The 20827-nt window shown below is 42.0% G+C and overlaps 1 protein-coding gene across 6 annotated transcripts in view; it reads right to left on the bottom strand.

Moving 5' to 3' along the window:
- PTPRM (protein tyrosine phosphatase receptor type M) overlaps nt 1-20827 on the bottom strand; it is a 665201-nt gene that overhangs the window by 112485 nt on the left and 531889 nt on the right. For all 6 annotated transcript variants that reach the window (XM_059881042.1, XM_024984488.2, XM_024984489.2 and 3 more), the window contains one exon: nt 17043-17230. In XM_059881042.1, coding sequence (XP_059737025.1) covers nt 17043-17230 — 188 coding nt within the window. The remainder of the gene's footprint in view (nt 1-17042; nt 17231-20827) is intronic.

Raw genomic sequence — 20827 nt, 5'->3', positions numbered from 1 at the left:
AAGTCGCTTCAGTCGTGTCCAACTCTATGTGATCCCATAGATGGCAGCCCACCAGGCTCCCCCGTCCCTGGGATTCTCCAGGCAAGAACACTGGAGTGGGTTGCCATTTCCTTCTCCAATGCATGAAAGTAAAAAGTGAAAGTGAAGTCGCTCAGTCGTGTCCAACTCTTAGTGACCCCATGGACTGCAGCCTACCAGGCTCCTCTGCCCATGGGATTTTCCAGGCAAGAGTACTGGAGTGGGTGGCCATGTGGTCATGGGTAGATGTCTAATTACTCCTGGAGAAGAAAACAAAAAGATGGTCTGCAGGATACACACCAATATCTATTCATCTTTTTAATCCTAGGGTCTACTTTTGAGGGTCCTTGGCAGACATCTGCTGAATTCATGAAGGAGCAAATTAAAGAAATGCTACTTTGTAGGTGCTACAAATCCCAGGAAATCTTTGTTTTCAAGGGTTCTCCTTATTATGAGATATTTAGAGGGGAAAAAAGATATCTGAGAGGAGGTTAAACAATTCTAGATTTTAAAACATACAAGCTAACATTTCTATAGTGACTAGTAAAAGAAAAAAGTGTGTAATTTCCAAATTAGTAGGTGGGAAAATATGAGACAAAAATTCAACTAATTAAAAGTAGGCAGTAAAAAGTGGGGAAGAAGCATAAAAAGATGGAACAAGTAACAAGACAGAAATGAATTCAAATAAATAACTGCAACAAATTCAAAATATATCAAGTGGCAAATTAGTAGATTTTAAAGGTAAAAGCTGTAAGACTTTTAAAAGTAAAAATTGAAATAATAAAATCCAGCTACATGCTATTTTTGCAAAGAGTTAGAAAGAGTCAGATACAACTTAGTGACTGAAAAATGACAATACGCTATTTATAACAGACACAATTAAAATATGAAGATTGAAAATATATATCTAGGAAAATACTAATTAGAAAGTAACTGGCATAGTTATATTGAAATTAGACAAAATAAATGAACAATAATGATATTACTGCCTAATGAGGAAATGGTCAATTCACGTGGGGGAGATAATTCTAAACTTATATTTACCTAATAACTTAGATTCAAAATATATGACTTCTTCTTACCCGCTTTCTATTGACTACGCCAAAGTCTTTGACTGTGTGGATTACAACAAACTGTGGAAAATTCTTCAAGAGATGGGAATACCAGACCACCTTACCTGCCTCCTGAGAAATCTGTATGCAGGTCAAGAAGCAACAACTGTTGCTTCAAGAATCGGACATGGAACAACAGACCGGTTCAAAATTAGGAAAGGAGTACGTCAAGACTGTATATTGGCACCCAACTTATTTAACTTCTCTGCAGAGTACATCATGAGAAATGCTGGGCTGGAGGAAGCACAACCTGGAATCAAGACTGCTGGAAGAAATACCAATAACCTCAGATATGCAGATGAGAGCACCCTTATGGCAGAAAGCAAAGAGGAACTAAAGAGTCTCATGATGAAAGTGAAAGGGGAGAGTGAAAAAGCTGGTTTAAAACTCAAAATTCAAAAAACTAAGATCACAGCATCTGGTCCCATCACTTCAAGGCAAATAGATGGGGAAACAATGGAAACAGTGACAGACTTTTTTTGGGGGGGCTCCAAAATCAGTGCAGTTGGTGACTGCAGCCATGAAATTAAAAGACACTTGCTCCTTGGAAGAAAAGCTATCACCAACCTAGATAGCATATTAAAAAGTAGAGACATTACTTTGCTGCAAAGGTCTGTCTAGTCAAAGCTATGGTTTTCCAGTTATCATGTATGGATGTGAGAGTTGGATCATAAAGAAAGTTGAGTGCCAAAGAACTGATGCTTTTGAACTGTGGTGTTGAGAAGACTCTTGAGAGTCCCTTGGACTGCAAGGAGATCAAACCAGTCAATTGTAAAGGAAATCAGTCCTGAGTATTCATTGGAAGGACTGATGCTGAAGCTGAAGCTCCAATTCTTTGGCCACCTGATGTGAAGAAATGACTCACTGGAAAAGATCCTGATGCTGGGCAAGATTGAAGGCAGGAGGAGAAGGGGACAACAGATGATGAGTTGGTTGGATGGCATCACTGATTCAATGGACATGAGTTTGAGCAAGCTCCGGAAGTTGGTGATGGACAGGGAAGCCTGGTGTGCTGTAATCCATGGGGTCGCAAAGAGTCGGACACAACTGAGTGACTGAACTGACCTGAATCTTTTTCAGTAACAGATTAAACAGACAAAAAGCTAGCATGTATACAGAAAATTTGAACAGCAAATTTTTTAAAAAGTTGATCTAAAAAAAATATACAGAACTTGGCACTCAAGAAGGTTGTTAAGAATACATAAAATATTTTAAAAATTGACTACAAGGAAGTTTAACGTCCACAGATTCCTCTAAATAATGTCCACAAATCCCAATGAATCTTCTCTAACCATCATACATTTAAGTTAGAAATCATTAATAAAAAGACAACCCCAAAATCTCACATGCCCTGAGCACTAAAGCACACACATTCAAGCACTCATATGCTCTACATAATGCATGGGTCAAAGAAGTAATTGTGATAAAAATTTTAAAATACTTAATTAATGATAATGATACTTGACTGTTACATAGGGGGCAAATTAATAGTTTTAACTAAATGCTTCTCATAGAAAAGACTGAAAATTAATGTATTCAGCGTTCTGTTTGAAAATAAGAACAGCATAAACTCAAAAAAAAGTAGAAGGAAATGAGTAAAGATCAGGAATAGCAGAAGTTAAAAAAATGCAATATGAAGCATCAATAAGGCCAGAGGTTATTTCTTTGAAAAAACTAATAAAACCAACAAAATGCTGGCAAGTAAAGTTAAGAAAGAAGAAAGAGAAAAGGCACAAATAAATACTATTAATGATGATAACGGAAAAAAGGAACACAAGTACAGATAAGTTAACAATAAGAAAATATAAACAAACGTGTACCCCTGAGCAAAAGAATTAGACAAAATCCACAATTCTTATGAAAGATAGTTACTATAAAATTAACTTAAGAAAAACTACAAATCCAGAATAGTATTATAACTATTGAAAAAATAGTAACTGAAAATTTTACCAGGAGGAAAATGCCAGACCTGGCCAGTCTTGTATAGGTGACTTCTAAAGATAATCTGAAACTTACATGAACTCTTTGAAGAGAATAGAAAGAATACAGAATGCTACATAATTCATTTAAAAAGCAGATACGTTGCTCATTCTTAACATGGGAAAATAGAAATATAAGAAGGATCATTAAGAGACTAGTCACGCATGGACATAGATGCAAAAATCATTAGTTAACAGTTTTCAGCAATATTTAAAACATACCATGACTAATTAAGGTTATTCTAAGAAAGAGGGGTTGGTTCAATATTAGAATGTTAATTATATTAATTAACCTGCCACGCTAACATACTAAAAAAGAGGAATAAAATAATCATTTCATATAACAATAAATGCTAAGAAAGCATTCTATCAAATTCAGTATTTATCCAATGGAATAAACAGTTTTAATAAATCAGAAATGGAAGGGAATACCCTCAAACTAATTGTAACTAGTTGTTAATCATTAAAAGCCTTTTCTCTGAAAATCAGGACCAAGGCAAGAATGCCTGCCAACCTAAGTTTCATTCACAATGTTGTGTTGGAGATTTTAGTCAGCTTTATAAATAAGAAAACAATAAATAAAACATATAAGGATGAAGAGTAAAGAAAAGTGTCAATAATGAAAGTTGACCTGGTTTCTCCATGAAAAACTCCAGAGTAATCTACAGAGAAATGATTGAAATCAACATTGATGAGAAATGTTTCTGGACAAAGGAGCAATATACAAAGGGCATAGCATGTGTGTGTGTGTGCTTGTGTGTGGACATATTATACACACATATACTTACATACCCACATCTCTATATATTTATACACATACTATTATCTACTTGCAAATAAAAAACAAAACTACCAAAACAAAAAAGGACACATAAATAAAAGATGTATGAGATTTTATGAAGAACATTTTGAAACTCTGCTGAAAAATATAAAAGAAGACCCAAATACATCAAGGCATAAACCATCTTGAGAGATGAAGATCCAATATTGCCAAGAAGTCAGTTTCCTCAAGCTTTTATATATTCAGTTCCAAACAACATTACACAGAGCTTTTCAGGAAGCTGACTGTATAAAATGTCTACATTTTTCATGGACAAGGTGACCCTAAAATGATGGAACACAAGGCTTAAGGATGACCAATCCATTCTTGAGAATAACAAGGCAACCACAGAACAGGTTGTACAGGTTAGTAGTAGATATTAACACTCAAGTAAAAAAATGGAGGCACAGTGTATGAACGGTTGACAAAAGAACATTTTCACCCGATTGGTGAACATATAAGACATCTCCACCTTCAAATGGAACAAGAATGAAATATTCTTTTTCCACCTATCAAACTGGCAAAGATGATTTTAAAAAAGAAGACTAAAACTTATTTGAGAGCTGATGTGTTGAGGTTAACATTCTCCTGGAGACTGTTTACGAGTGTGAATTGGTTCAGTGTTTCTGGAAACCAGGTTTTCAATATGCATAAAGAATCATAAGCATTTTACATACTTTGAACTATTAATTCCACCTCTTGAAGTCTATCTGTAAAAAATAGTGGAGGTAAATCCAAAGAATTATCCATAGCAGTGTTCACAGCAAAGACAAGATATGACACTATTTATATAAAGATTCTAGTGCATTAACATATTGGATGGAAAGCTACTGAAAACTGAGAGTAGGTTTATGGGTGGCTTTTATTGTCTTTTTCTCTTTACACTTTTCTTAAAATTTCCAAATTTCTTTCAAAAATTATGTGTTGTTTTTAGAGGAAAACAATGATAAAACTGGGACTCAGAAACCTATAAAAGCGTGTTTTGTGACTCTGCCTCCCTACAAGTGTTTTTCATCATTAAAATAGAGAAAAAATAAAAGAAAGCATTCTCTTTAGGCAGATAAATTATGTTAATTGGATTTATAGTATATTCTCTTCATGTTTCAAGAAGTAAGCTTAAAATACACTTAGTAATCAGCCAAGTGAAATATTTTGGCCATAAAATTGGCAAGGAACACAAATGCATAATTACTTAAAGAGCATAAATACAATATATATAAAAACATATGCTGTACATTTCAATTAACACTGAATGCATTAGAATTATTCAGTATCTCTTGTATAATTTCCCTGAAGTAAACAGATAAAAGGTTTTCCGCGTGCCCCTAAAGGGCAACAATACAAGATAAAGGGAGTGAAGAGGTGTTGAAAAATTTTCTAAGATGCTGAATAATAGGTGAAGGCCATCGTGGACATAAAACTTTGTTCAGAAGATGCAACAGAAGAAGTTAGAAAAGTCAGCAGGTTCTCTGTTTTCAGAGGCAGGACAGGTCAAAAAACCCACAGCCTCTGATTCAATATTATTTTGGTCTGAATAATACATGTAACAATAATGTGGATTTACATTACATAAAGTGTGAAATAAATTAATTCCAAACATCTAATTCATATATTTATTACTCAGGGGACAGTGGGAGTTAGAGATGGAATGGAACTCTGATCATAGACATTCTACAGGCGTGGTGAGAACTTGATACAGAAATGTCTGACATCACTATCGCATCCTCTCCAGCTGGCATTCCCAGGGTTTTGGAGATGGGGTGGGGGCTGGCAGTGGGAGTAGGAGATGGGGAGAGGAGGAAAAGCAAGGAAGGGCACACCAGGATAGAAATGCCCTCATTGAGAAATGCTGAATAAACTCAAAACTGGAAAGAGGGGCCAGAGAAGTGCCCGTGGGTCCCAGGTGATGGTCCTCTACACACCAGTGCCAGCTGGTCAGGGTGGCCCTTAGAGGCCATCCCATCCATGGCAATGGAGATACATCAACCAAACACATCCCGTTCATGGAGGTACATCTACCAAGCTGGGAGGCCAGCATCACCAAGGCAACAGCTCGCCTAATGCTACAGAGACTCTAGTGACCACGTGGTCTACAGAGACTCTAGAGAACACGTGGTCTTCAGAACTGATCCAGTTGCTTCAGTGAAGATGATTCACTCAAGGGCCCAGGTCAGGGTCTCCCAAGTACTCTTTAGTGACATGCAAGGTTGAAGACGTGGGACCCAGTTTCCTCATTGCCAATCCACTGTCCTTTGAATTTCCCAGAACTACTGTGAAAAAAAGTAATTGTCTTTTCAACTCATTATTTTTCGCAGCATTTAGTCAAAGATGAGAGGCGTTATCTTGGTTCTGCCTGGCAGTCAGAGATCCAGTTCACAAGGTGGTCATTGCTGTATTGTATAACCTCATTGGAAAAAGAGTACACCATTTCCAGAACCTTATCAGAGGATCTCTGAGAAAATTATGCACAGCTCGCGTCTACACTTCCTCTTCTCCCTCCCTCTCCTGGGCTGGTTGGCGGTCATGCAACAATCCAGGGAGGCAGGGTATGGGGTCCAAGCCTCTCAAGAGTGGCAGCTCGATGTGAACTTACACCTGGTCCTGGTGGGTCTCTGATGAGCCAGGTGGCTGATATTGTGCAGGATAATTTCTGTGCATTTCATTACAAGGAAAAGCTAGAGCAGGAGAGGAGAGATGTCAGAGTGACCGTGCTCTCAGAGTGGAGACACTGAGAGAGGTTAACAGGCAGCATCTGCTGATGCGGAGATTCTGAAATGAACCAGAGCTGGCGCTGTCAGCAGGGCCCCCGGGGCTGGTTGGATCCTCTGCCAAAGGACAGAGCACTTCAAAGCACAAAGAACTGCTCAGAGGAGGACAACGCTCCTGCCATGAAATCACAAATCTAATCAATAAAACACAAGGTTGCCTTCTGTAGGGCTGAATTTTGCAGGAGGAAGCTGGCGGTGCAGGGGAAACAGCAGGGAGCCAACAGAGTCTGGGGGAAATCCCCCTACTCCAGAGCGGGACGATCTTGGGCAAGAGACTTAATTCTGAGTCACTCCCTCATCTCTAAAATGGGTGTGATAATGACAACAGCATTGTGATTAGAAAGATACATCTTTCTCCCTGTTTACCTGTGTGTGTGTCTTTGTAGAGCGAGTTTACATAAGGTGTTAGACCAAGGTAGGCGCCATCAACATCTTCATTGACATTCTAGGAACCACGGGAAATTTCATGAAAAGTCCACCCCTGGAAGCCTTCATAAGCCCACGGTAACACAAATTACCTTTCTGAACTCTGAATCTGTGATATATACAGTCTATGATAATACACAGTTTCTCTCCTGCAATAGTAATGTTTTGAAATGTACTGAAGTCACTAGATAATTCTACATTGTTTCTATTAAGGACCAAAAAAGCACGAAAGCATATATAGAATAAAATACTCTCACTTTTAAAATATGTGGTTGGCATACAATGAGTAAAACCATCAGATGGAACCATGCCATTCACCTTCCCATTTTAAAGCCATCGGTATTGATAAGGTTCAAGTTATCCAGCAGAGTTTTTTTCTGGTTGAATGTTGCTAAACCTGCTGGATTCTACGTGATGATGTGTACCATTCTGAGCATGTATTTTTAATAGTTCCATCCATCTGTAATTTCATTTTCCCTTCTAGGAGTGTATGTGTTGAAATACACAGAAATCAATTCAACAAATGTAAAGGAACATATTTATCAGTTTAGTTCAGTTGCTCAGCCGTGTCCGACTCTTTGCAACCCCATGGACTACAGCACGCCAGGCTTCTCTGTCCATCACCAACTCCCAGAGCCTACTCAAACTCATGTACATTGAGTTGGTGATGCCATCCAACCATCTTATCCTCTGTTGTCCCCTTTTCCTCCCGCCTCCAATCTTTCCCAGCATCAGGGTCTTTTCCAATGAGTCATTTCTTTGAATCAGGTAGCCAAAGTATTGGAGTTTCAGCTTCAGCATCAGTCCTTCCAATGAATATTCAGGACTGATTTCCTTTAGGATGGACTGGTCAGATCTCCTTGCAGTCCAAGGGACTCTCAAGAGTCTTCTCCAACACCACAGTTCAAAAGCATCAATTCTTTGGCACTCAGCTTTCTTTATAGTGCAACTCTCACATCCATACATGACTACTGGAAAAACCATAGCATTGACCAGACGTACCTTTGTTAGTAAAGTAATGTCTCTGCTTTTTAATATGCTGTCTAGGTTGGTCATAGCTTTTCTTCCAAGGAGCAAGCATCTTTTAATTTCATGGCTGCAGTCACCATCTGCAGTGATTTTGGAGCCCCGCAAAATAGCCTCTCACTGTTTCCATCAGTGTTTCTTAAGTATCTATTGGATAATCAATTAATATACAGCTTACCCTATTTTGTTAATACCCTGCCCACTGTATTATTACTGCCCACTATGTTATTCATATGCCAAGCTATGAGACCCTGGACAGACTGGTGTCTCTGACTGGGAGGTTGGGGAAAATGTCAGGAGGAGGTACCATCTGCACTGGGTCTGAAGGGGTTTGGCAGGTAGAGAGGGAGCCGGGAGTCCCTCCAGGCAGAAACCAAGATGTGAAGTGTGGCTCAGAGACAGCGAGGTGCTGAGGGGATGAGAGGGGCAGGGATTCAGAGGAGCTGACCCTGAGGTGCACAGCAGGTAGCCCCTGCAGGCAGTTACAGAGAAGCCCGGAGCATGCGCTGGGGCCACGACCTGCGAACCGGGCACCTCTGCTAAGGAGGTGCCCATTTCTGTACAGAATCCAGAGCAGATGGTTTAGTCTCACATGGGATAACATCTGTGTTTCCCAAAGAAAACTTGTTGCAGAGTGGAGGGTGGATATGAACAGGGAGATTAAATGTCAAGAGATGAGTTGTTGTTCAGTCCCTCAGTTGTGTCTGACTCTTTGAGACCCCAGGGGCTGCAGCACGCCAGACTTCCCTGTCATTCACTGTCTCCTGGAGTTGCTCAAACTCATGTCCATTGAGTTGATGATGCTATCCAACCATCTCATCCTCTGTCGCTCCCTTCTCCTGTCGCCTTCAATCTTTCCCAACATCAGGTTTTTTTCCAATGAGTCAGTTCTTCCCATCAGGTGGCCAAAGTACTGGAGCTTCAGCTTCAGCATCAGTCCTTCCAATGAATATTCAGGACTGATTTCCTTTAGGATTGACTGGCTTCATCTCCTTGCTGGCCAAGAGACTCTCGTTAGGGAACTATTCCAAGAAGTGGGGGGCAGCCAGTGGGCTCACAGAGGATGGGCTACTGTTGGACACGGTGGGAGGAGAAGCAGGCAGGACCTGGGAGGTGGGAGTGGAGGTGGGTGAGGGGCACTACAGTTCTGCTGAAGCAACTGGGCCAGGTCAGTGGGCGGTGACAGCATCCAGCTGATGCCTGGTACCCTTGAGGTGTTGGGACACCAGCTCCTGATGTCCCTGCTGGGCCAGGTCCTGAGATCTAACAGCATTTGACACTAAAAGCATGTTAACCAGTGGGGAGAGTGCTCTCCCCCTCCCAGGGGAGATGAAAACAATTCTAATCACCGGTTTCAACGTGGAAACCAGACAGCTGATGGGAACTACTTCAAACCAACTGGAAACTGTCTCCCACCATGAATTGAAATCAGCAAGAGGATGGAGGGTCAGAAGAAATAATAATGCTTGCAATGCAGCAGACCCAGGTTTGATTCCCGGTTTGGAAGATCCCCTGGAGAAGGAAATGGCAACCCACTCAAGCATTCTTGCCTGGAGAATCCCATGGACAGAGGAGCCTGGTGGGCTACACTCCATGGGGTCTCAGAGTCAGATATGACTGAACAACTAACACAACAACAAACTACATTTTCTGATTCCATGCTATTATCAGGGGCGTGGGCAAGAGGAAGCAGATTAAAAAAATTAACCTAACACATCAGAGGTCCTGAAAGCAAATACGACACAATGGAGCCCGTGACAAACAACAACACTTTTATATTTGTAGTTTAGGGGAAACAATCTACCAAGTATTCAAAGAAAAACCAACTGCTGCTCTTATTTAAATTATGCTGAAATTTTCACCTACTAAGAAAGTATTCTCAAACTCATACATTCGACTTGCCCCAAACAGCTTGAAGCAACCTCGAAATCTGAGATGCAAGTTTTTATCTTCTTATGGACCTGGCTCAGCAGCCCCATAATAATTAAAGGAAAAAAATACGTCAGAACTCACTTGGCTGCGGCAGCCATTGGAGGCGCAGCTGTTGTGATTCTTAATGTATCTGCAGCGCTCGCCAAGGCTCCCCGTCTCCCCATCCTTGGCTTTCAATGGTTTTGTTTTGTTTATTTTGTACCCTGTGGGACAGAAAAGAACCTGCACTGATTGTGGCAATTGATGGGCTCAGCTGGTGCCTTAGAATATGAAACGGGAACTGAAAATCGCATCTGAAGAGCGTGTGGGCTGGAGGTGAGCGCGGGGGCGCCTCCACCCTGGACAGCGCACAAGCATGGACTAGCTGCGTTGGCAACAGTCCCACCAGGTAAGAACACAAAAGGCACCTCTCATTCCCCCTGCCCGCCTCTGCTTTCAAAACCCAACAAAGGGGGCGCTGGGCACCATTCTTAGAGCTTTTCTAGAGGTACCTGCAACTGTGCCCACTATTCCCCTACGGGGAGGGCCCAGGCCCGGGGTGCTCTCCTCACCAGACCCGCTGCGCCCACCTGAGGATGCAGCCTGTCTCCTGTCTCACGGCCTCTCCACAGGAATTAGAACTGGAATGGCAACCCACTGCAGTATTCTCGCCTGGAGAATCCCATGGACAGAGGAGCCTGGGGGGCTACAGTCCATGGGGTTGCAAAGAGTTGGACACGACTGAGCGAGTGACACTCTCCCAGGCGAGGAGGTGGGTTTTCAGGGAGTGGTGTTCCCTTTTTAGTTTTCACTGGCTTCCTTGACATGAGAATCAAGTAAATTAAAAAAAAGGCAAGAAAAGATACCCAGATTTGAGAGGGCGAGTGAGGCTTTTTAATGACAATTCCTTCTTAGCTTGTGACTCTTTGCCAAATACGTTGCCTGTGTGCTCAGTCATGTCTGACTTTCTGCAACCCCATGGACTGTAGCCCACCAGGCTCCTCTGTCCATGGATTTTCCAGGCAAGAATACTGGACTGGGTTGCCATTTCCTTCTCCAGGGGATCTTCCCAACCCAGGGATCAAACCTGCATCTCCTGCACTGGCAGGTAGATCCTTTGCCACTAGGCTACCTGGGAAGCTCCAAAAAGATGCTGGGCTTCCCCAGAAACTCAGTGGTGAAGAGTCCACCTGTCAGTGCAGGAGACATGGGTTTGAACCCAGATCCGGGAAGGTCCCACATGCCACGGAGCAACTAAACCCATGTGCCACAACTACTGGGTCTGTGTCAAATACAGAAAAAGGCATCAAATATAACATTGTGCTTACACCGAAAAAAAATCAGCTGTTTTACTCAGAAAGCAGGGAAGGATGAGAAGGGAAAATTTACAATCCATACATTTTTAAAAGATTTACAAGGAGCTGTAAGGTGTTAGACACATTAAAAAAAAAAAATGCAGGTTCCTCGGGAAAACGCATAGGTTGTACTTGAGCCTGAAGGTTTTGGCATAATGTCTCCAATTCCCCAGTGTAAACTGAGCAAAAAACCAGTCTCCATGTTCAATTACAAAATTAATCATCTGTGTTTGTGCCCTAGAGAAACACAGAGGAGAAAAGTCGGTGGGGTGAGGATAATACTTTGCTAAATAAATTTAGACATATGTACACACACACATTTTTTTCTGAGGAGTAGCTTCCATGAATTACTTAGGTAATTCAGAAGGCTTCCCAGGTAGCGCTAGTGGTAAAGAACCCACCTGCCAATGCAGGAGACGTAAGAGACGTGGGTTTGATCCCTGGGTTGGGAAGATCCCCTGGAGGAGAGCATGGCAACCCACTCCAGATTCTTGCTTGGAGAATCCCCTGGACAGAGGAGCCTGGCAGGCTACAGTCCATGGGGTCGCAGATAGTTGGACATGACTGAAGCGATTGAGCACACACACATACATTTCAGATCCAGTAATTGGAAAATAAATGTTTGTGCACCAGAGCAATATTAGTTGTCAGCTGATAAAACAATATCATCTGTGCTTTCCAGGAGGCCCTAGGTGGGAGTAGTTTTAAATTGTTGTCCTTCCTTTATCTTAATTTTACGATGATAACAACATACATTCTTTCAGAATTACACGACTGTTTTTCCCACTTCAGGTTAATGTTTTTCTGCTTGGATCGTGGAAAACACCTGGATTCAGTTCAAAAATTGAGGGCCAAAGAAGGCCTTTGGGGGACAACAGAGGGACAGGAACTCCCTCTCTGACTCTGCAGGATCACCCCTGAGGCTGGGCCCCGCTCCATACCAGTAGGGTAGGGAAGAGCAGCCCCCATGTCTGGGGTAGTGCTTCCCAGCCAGGGGCAGAGCTGGAGAACCTTCATTCCAGGTGATGAAGGCCTGGGAGTCTGCAGAGGCGGCTGGCGCAGGGTTCCAATGCTCCCCGAGTGCAGTCCCCTCCTTTCTCCACTGCTGGGAGACCCATGGCTCCTCCCCAAGGGCTTAGCACCGACTGATCTGTGCTCTGGGGGAAGAATAACCAGCTCGTTTTTTGGCAGCAATGTAAACAAACTTGCCCTCTCCGCTGAGTCTGTCTCCTGAGACCCTCCGTCCCATCTCCGCTGACAATGTGCCGTTTTCTGTTCAATTCTGCCTGTTTACTTTTTTATTGTGATTCATGTCTGAGTTTCTTTGGAATCAAATTATTGCATTTCCCTGGTGAGAGATGCCATATGACGATCTTGTTAGAACAAAATCAAATAAAAAAAATCTGCACCCGCTGCTGCTCTCTCTCGTCCCCACCACGTCTTCCCTACGGTTTGGACACACTTCTGTGTCGGCTCCTCGAGTGGTAATGAACCCTTCCAGGGTTGAGGCCAGTTTTCAGACAGTTCTTTCTTGGAAAAGATAAAGATGAATTGGTTCAGACAGTGTCAACGGAGAGAAACTCACTGTTTCACAATTATTTTACAGTTTATGAGGCTGGTGTTTTTTGACATCTGAATTGAAGGAAACCCACTGGCTGGGTGATGGTACTGAGTCATGGGGGCAACCTGAGGCTTTCTTGACATTCCTCCCCTAGAAACGTTTCGACACTGGAGTAACTCATGGCTAGGACAAATGTGGAAGCCAAGCTTTCACACTGCAGTCTTCCCTGGTGGCTCAGATGGTAAAGAATCTGCCTGCAGTGCAGGAGATACAGGTTCACTCCCTAGATTGGGATGAGGCCCTGGAAGAAGGCGTGGCAGCCCACTACAGTATTCTTGCCTGGAGAATCCCATGGACAGAGGAGCCTGGTGGGTTACTGTCCATGGAGTTGCAAAGAGTCAGACACGACTGATTGACTTTCACATCACTTTGCTTTCTGAATGGGGAGAGAGGGATGCAGTTGCTGTTACACTTTTACAGTAAATACATTTCCCATCTCCCCTTCACTTTTGGGGTGTGGATTATCATCTTTCAAGCTGTGCCTGTGGGCCTTGTACGACAGCATTTAAAAATTAAGCTGTTTGTATGAACAGAACTCCATCCAAGTACAGATGAGAATGAGATGCACGCGTTACCTGAACCTCTTTCTCTTCCCATGGCAGCCAGAATAATGTCCGAGCTTCTGGGAGGGACTCACAGAGCCCTGACTGCTCAGGTTATCTGGCTTCCATGTCTACCTGGAATCGTGCTCTTTCACTTCTCCAGACCCACTCCAAATCATCCTTCAAGGAACAAGCCATCCTTGCCCAGATTTGGGGATGGAGGTGAGACACAGAGCAGGCACCTCCTTCTCCCTGAGGCCACTCTGCAGGTCTGCCCCGGTGCGCATTACTCATCACGTCCCGGTGACTCTGTCCCACCACAGTCCTCCCCCGACATCCACTCCCTGCCCCCAGGAGTGAGCACTTAGTAACCTGAAGATTCCCGAGCACCGGGAACCTTCCTAACAGAACTTCCCACCTCGTCTTTCTTCCAAGAGCCCGTTCCCATGTACTCCTGCTTACCTCTCTGGTACATATTCTCTTTGCGTTTTTTTCCTTTCTTTTTAAAAAAGAAAGCTGATAATGGTTTTGTCACTGAAAAGTTTTTACTTTCTCCCTCAGCTTTAGTGAGATATAATTGACATGTAACATTGTATAGCTTGAGGGCATATAATGTGACGATAGCATACCTGTATATATTCATTTTAAACAGGCCTCTCTGGATATGGAGAAAAGGGAACTCTTCTCCCCTGTGGGTGGGAATGTAAGTGGTGCAGCCACTATGGAAAATAGTATAAAGGTTCCTCAAGAAACTAAAAACAGAGTTGCCATATGATTCATCAATCCCATTCCTGGGCACATACCCAGACAAAACTATAATTCAAAAAGAAACACGCACCCCAGTGTTCACAGCAGCACCATTTATAACAGCTAAGGCACAGAAGCAGCCTAAATGTCCATTACCAGATGAATGGATAAAGCAGATGTAATCCACATATATATAGTGGAATATTACTAAGCCATAAAAAAGATGAAATAATGCCATTTGCAGCAACATGGATGAACCAAGAGATGATCATACTCTGCACAGTAAGTCAGAGAAAGACAAATATATGATATCACTTACATGTGGATCTAAAATATGACACAAATGAACACATATACAAAACAGATGTACAGAACAGACTTGTGGCTGCCAAGGGGAAGGGGGCTGGGGGAGGGTTGCATTGGGAGTTTGGGATTAATAGATGCAAATTGTTATATACAGGATGGATAAACAATGAGATCCTACTATATAGGATCCTACTATACAGGAAACTATACTCAATATCCTGTAATAAACCATAATGGAAAAGAATATATATATATGTATATGCATAATGGAATCAATTTGCTGTACAGCAGAAATTAACACAACATTGTAAATCAACTATACTTCAATAAAATAAATGAAAAAAAAAAACAAAAAAAAAACGAACAGTCCCCTCTGATCCACTGAATAGCTAGCATGGGAAAAAGAGGTTTTTGAAATGTAATTACTAAAACATTTTATTTCAGAGTATGACGACTCTTATTGAATCATTAAACTATAACATGCTTAAAAATTATACACTGTTTCAGTTTGCACTTATAAATCATATTTATTCAGGATAAGGATATCTGAAAATGAAATAATTTTCTTCTTATTTTCAAATATGCATCATCTATGGTGTGCTATTGGAAGTCCTAAGGTAGGTATTTTAAAATAGTCTGTGAAAAATTGGACTCAGGTTATTTCATAAATTGTTATTTGAGCCTATAACTAATCTCTTTGACATTAACATCGTTAATAAACTTTAGAGCAATATCTGCATTCGGAAGACTGGAGAGAACTAAAGACGTCATCTCTATTCATTAGGCTTATATTTTCTCAATAACCTAATTTTGTCTTTCATAAAATATTAATGCTTTTGGAAGTCTTGGTCTTAATCCTATTAATTCCTAAGCCAGCCTTTTAAAGTGCAGGAGGAAATATGCAAAGGCAGTCAATTTCACTGAATTATAAATTAAATCACAAAAGGTAAACCTCAGAATTTCAGCATGGCTAAAATGCAGAACTTCATCTGGACATATTTTATCGACTTTCATCTGGACATATTTTAAACTAAGCTATGAGGGCCTGGTCCAAGTTTCTGTCCTTGGTTTTGCAGACTTTTGATTTGAGGTCACTGGCGACATGTGAGACACATGCGTTAACAGAAGAAAGTGTGTCTGTGCATTTGCTTGAGGTGGACAAAGATCTGCTCTTCTTTTTAAAAATTTTTTGGCTGTGCTGGGTGTCATGTGGGATCTTAGTTCCCCAACCAAGGATAAAACCCATGCTCCCTGCACTGGAAACGCATAGTCTTAATCACTGGACCACGAGGAAAGTCAAAGACCCGGTCTTAAAAGAAGCAGAGCAGTGGTGGGGCTCTGACTGCTGCAATGAGTCCTTGACAGTTAAACCGAACAGTACAGCATCTGTACTGCTAAAATTGCGGTATGAGGGACGCCCAAGAGGAGAAAGAAGCAGAGTTTGAACCTTGAAGTACAGGGAGGTGGTAGACACTGATTTTAAAAATACTCTAATTTCAGACATGATGTTTTTCAACTTGGAGCTAGCCAGGTAGACAAAGTACGGAAACATCTCTGATTTAAAAAGCCACATGGTTGTATAATCCTATTTTTACTATAAGCACACTGCTACTTTATCTTCACCAATGACTGTGAACTCATTTTATTTAATAAGGTAACAGAGAAATCCAAGCCTCCTCCTTCACCCAGTTCACAAACTCACACACAGACACACACATACACACACTGACACTGACGCTGTGCTCTTCTGAACCAGTCTTCATCCAGTCAATTAATTCTCTCCAGTTCGACAAAGACTTTCCAATAGAATTGGCTAAGGACAGAGGCTGTGAAAGGGGTAAAGCCTACTCTGTTCATATGGTGTCAGAGTATAAACCACTGCTCCTGAAAGGCCCTCAAGGGCTGCCCACACTGGGTCCCAGGACAGTGACCTGCTCACTGAGCTGGCGGGGCAGTGACAGCTGTCACTCCATGACCCTAGCTGGCCCCTCTACTTTCATCTTATCTCCAGCACAAGACATCACTGGCTGGCCTACAATGGCTCTGCTCTAGCTGGACAGCTTCTTTCTGAGCTAACACTCAAAATTCCTGGACTTTAACATCAGACTTCATTACAGGAAAAACCTGGAAAGGTATGAGGAAGGGGGATGAGAGCCTGCAGGCTTCTGTTTTCAAGGAGTATTTGTGCGGAATAAGGAAAGAGGTGAAGAAGCAGTCCTCCTTTTTCCATTTAAAGTAGGCCAGCTTCCCAAGTCTCACCGGCAGATGGAAACGGATCCAGGGTTGAAACAGCTGATCCTTCCCCACCCGTCTCATGGGCGCCCTGGCAGGGGGGAGATGGATGCACAGCCCCTGGCGCCTAGCCCAAGGAGGCAGAGGGGAGCCTGGGTGCAGGCGGGGTGTGTGCTCACCTCATACTCCTCCTTGAAGCCATAGCCCTCGGCACACTTCATCTGCGTGATGTGCTGGAGCAGGTCAGCCACCCGGATGGCGGGGTGCAGCTGTCCAGTCTGGTAGGGCACGTCGGCCGGCTCGCGCTTCTTGTATGTGTGCGGCTGCACCAGGCTGCTGGTGTCGCTGGCCATCGTGTGTGTCTCGTCTGGGAAAAGAAGGTCATGGGGAAAGTGAGGGGAACCAGTGGCTATGCCGGGGTTGCTGAGAATCTGATATCCCCTCAACCTACAGCTGCCACAATCCCCGCGATGATTCAGCAAAAAAGAAAAGTTAAATGTCTACAGGTTTAAATGGGGTTGGCGGTACTGGTGGGGATGAGGCAGGAATCTGTTTTTACAAAGCAGTCCAAACGATCTCTAGTTTTCACAAAGCTGATCGGTAAGAATCCTTTAGCCTTCAGGCGCTAAAGTTCACCGAAGTTTCGCTCTGAAACTTCGTCAAGGCCTGGTTCCAAACCAGTCTTGTTGTCCTCTGAAGATTCATGAACTAGTTTGTATGAAGATGGAAATCAACGAAGTACAAATGTTCTGTGAGCAAAGAAAAAGTGCACAGAATGGGTTGGCTTATAAAGCTAGCGATGAAAACGTGAACTTGATACATGAGATCCAAGATGAATGGGGTGGGGGGAAGAAAGGAATTGGGTTGGATGAGTCACTTTGCATGCTCCAGGATCACAAAGCTGGAAAGACGGTGAATGGACACAGCACTCATGGGATGTTCTATGAGAGCGAACATGCAGGCCAACGCACAGCGGAACCAGCTGGCTTTGTCTGGATCTACAGATAAGACACACACCCCCATTCCCTCCACACCTTCTCCATGGGGTGGGTGCATGGGGGAACTTACCATTTATAGGCACTTTTAAGAAGATACATATCAGGAGAAAAGAGGAGGAGAAAAAGGAAACAGGGCATAAGCAATAATACTAAGTGAATAAGTACAGGTATTTTTTATTTTGTGCTTTAATTTTACAGTTTTCTATTCATAGGTGGTCAGAAGGCAAAGCCTCATTTCTCCCATCACATAAGGATGAAGGTGCTTAATTTAAGCACTCAATAACATTAGGAGGTTAAAATAGTATCATAATTGCTTTTCATCCCCTATGAACCAAGTAATGACTAAATAAGTCTTAGTTGTACTCGACACATTTTCTCACTTAAATTTCTTGAACAAGTCAACCAAATTGTACTATGAAATTAATGTCAGAATTTGGTCAAATAAGCCTTAAGAGGCTATATTTTAATGGAAGGCTCCTAGTAAATTAGATTAATGAATTGCAGAAATTGTAGCTATTAAAAAATGTCTTAGGCAGGACGATGTTATTAGGTTAAGAGTTCCACATTTTACAGGTTAACTCATTACAATGCTGAATCTCTTTAGCCATTTTGATTCAGGGTATGACACATCAAAATATAATGAGAAAGTCACTTAAAATGAGAACATTAAATTGAAACTGGTTTCAGGCATAAAGAGTGAAAACATATAAGAAAAGATGTGTTCAATTAAAAAGAAAATGACCAGATTGTTTATCAATAGAGAATTCAGCTGCGGGTTTTTGTCTGTTTAAACTGAGAAGTTCAGCTCCCAGGGAAATTTAGTTCAAGGGCACTTGGTGAGCTGGGCCTGGGTTTGGGACCTTCTATCTGCATCGCAAAGCCCCCGGGAGGCATGGCATGAAGGGTGGCACACAGGTGTGTAGCTATGCGCTGCTGCTGAAATGGCACCTGATCACTACAAGGTGGCTACAGACACAAAGACGAAATAAAAAAGGTGGTCAGTTGATTTTATGATCTTTTTCCATTTGGATTTGCTTTGAGATTTAGAAATTTATTTGTTCCCATCTCTTAGAATAGTCGCAAATAAACCAGGACATTTTCACATCAGATTTGTTCATTGGCAACTGCCAAGCTCACAAAGGGGCGCTAGTCTCCCTCCTAAAGCCCTGAATCCCTGGAGCTTTCAGCTGCTCCAGCAGGAAGCTTTGCTCTTTATACTCAAATAAATGGAACATTAATTAGTTCCCCCCGTGCCTCTCATCCTCTCAGTTTTGTACCTTTTGGGATGAACATAATTAAATGTCCTCCACTGTGGATGGACCTTCTGTTCTAACCTCTCTTAAATGAATCATGTGAGTCTTTCACATAGATCCACTGGCAACCAGGCAGTGCTCAGACCCCAAGGTGAGGCATTCTTGAAGTTTTAGGTCTACAGAGTGGCCACCACTGTCGCCTTGTATGTGTCACCCACACTGCATCAGGACAGTGTGATCTCACTACTACGTGGACATGTCTCAGAGGATCTACACACGACCCAGAACATCTAAAATGAGAATATTATTATCAAGTACATAGATACTGACAGGGAAATAGAAGGTTTCTGGTGTGATATCTGTTCTGAAATCAGGTCACCCACACCAGCAGAAAATCTCGATTCCACCAAAATGAGTGATTCATCAGTTACCTCTGCCTTCTTCAAAAAGAATGATTACAGATAAAATATATCATTTGTCCCTAACTTCCTATAGTTGTTAAAAATAACCCACCTATACGTTTTAAATTAGAAATTATGTGTAAGAGAAAATCAGAAATAAAGTTTCTCACTAACATTTCTGATGGTTTTCAAAGAATTGAGAACTCATTCTACCTACATTCTCTTGTAAACTTTCTAGAATTTTCAATGAGCCAGCTAGAAAAATCTCCAAACGAATGCTGTTTTTGAGGTAGGGAGAGGTCTGACTTATCTACCTACCTACTTATCTATCATCTATCTACGTTTTGCAAGAAAATGATACAAAGGCATACTAAAGCTTTATATATTAGGGCTGAGCACCTTAGCTTGTGTGCATAAAAAGCACTAGAGGATTTAATTGTGCCAAGCTCTGAGTCACAACAAAACATGCCTTCCTGCAAATTATAATACCACTATTCCCCCAAAGTGCCAGAGTAGATGCACAGCTTAATTTCTTTGCATGGTTTCAAGTGATAACCTACATGACACAGATTCACCTTTGCACCCAGTAATGGGGAACGGACAGTGCCCAAGCACTGCTGTTTGACACACTGGCATGTTGGTACCAGTTCAACACGGTAAACAGCTACTTGTTGATCTGGCTGACTTATTTTTCCCAATGTGTATTTTTTTTTTTTTTTTCTATTTGAATCATCTGTTCCAGTGACTCTTTCCCTGTAAAGAAGCCTAACCAACTTTAAAAGATGTCATTAGTGTTTGTAATAACAAAGCCCCGACTTTAAAAGATGGCATTTGTTTAATAAGCTTATCTAAATCCTGCTGTGAAATCTGAACATTGTCTTGCCTCTGATAATGTGCATCTCAGCCCTACCCCCTCACAGCTCCCCCAAGGTCAGAACATCTACCAGAGGAATCGAGGAATGAATGCCAGCCACACAAAGAAATTGCAAATCTTTGCTTATCAACAGATTCTGCAAATGTCATCTGCATATAGATTGCATTGTTCGGGTGCCTACGATTAGCCCCTCACTCACGAAAAGGCTAAAAATGCAGCTTTCTTTCCCTTATTGTCGCTAGTCAAAGGTGCTGGCATTAGTGGGGTTTGCTTATTAGCCCTCAAAACAACGCAGATAAAAAAAATTCTGGTTTAGTCTATTCTTCACCTTCTGTCTGAGTAATTTTTTTTCCCTCAGGCAACAAACTGGCTTAATCAAGCCCAGAAAACATCATACGGGGGAAAAAAAAAACACCCTCTACATAAAAATCGTAACAA

This window comes from Bos taurus, chromosome 24 (assembly GCF_002263795.3).
Source record: "Bos taurus isolate L1 Dominette 01449 registration number 42190680 breed Hereford chromosome 24, ARS-UCD2.0, whole genome shotgun sequence".
Classification (NCBI taxonomy): Eukaryota; Metazoa; Chordata; class Mammalia; order Artiodactyla; family Bovidae; genus Bos; species Bos taurus.
This window is presented reverse-complemented; position numbering and strand designations above follow the sequence as displayed.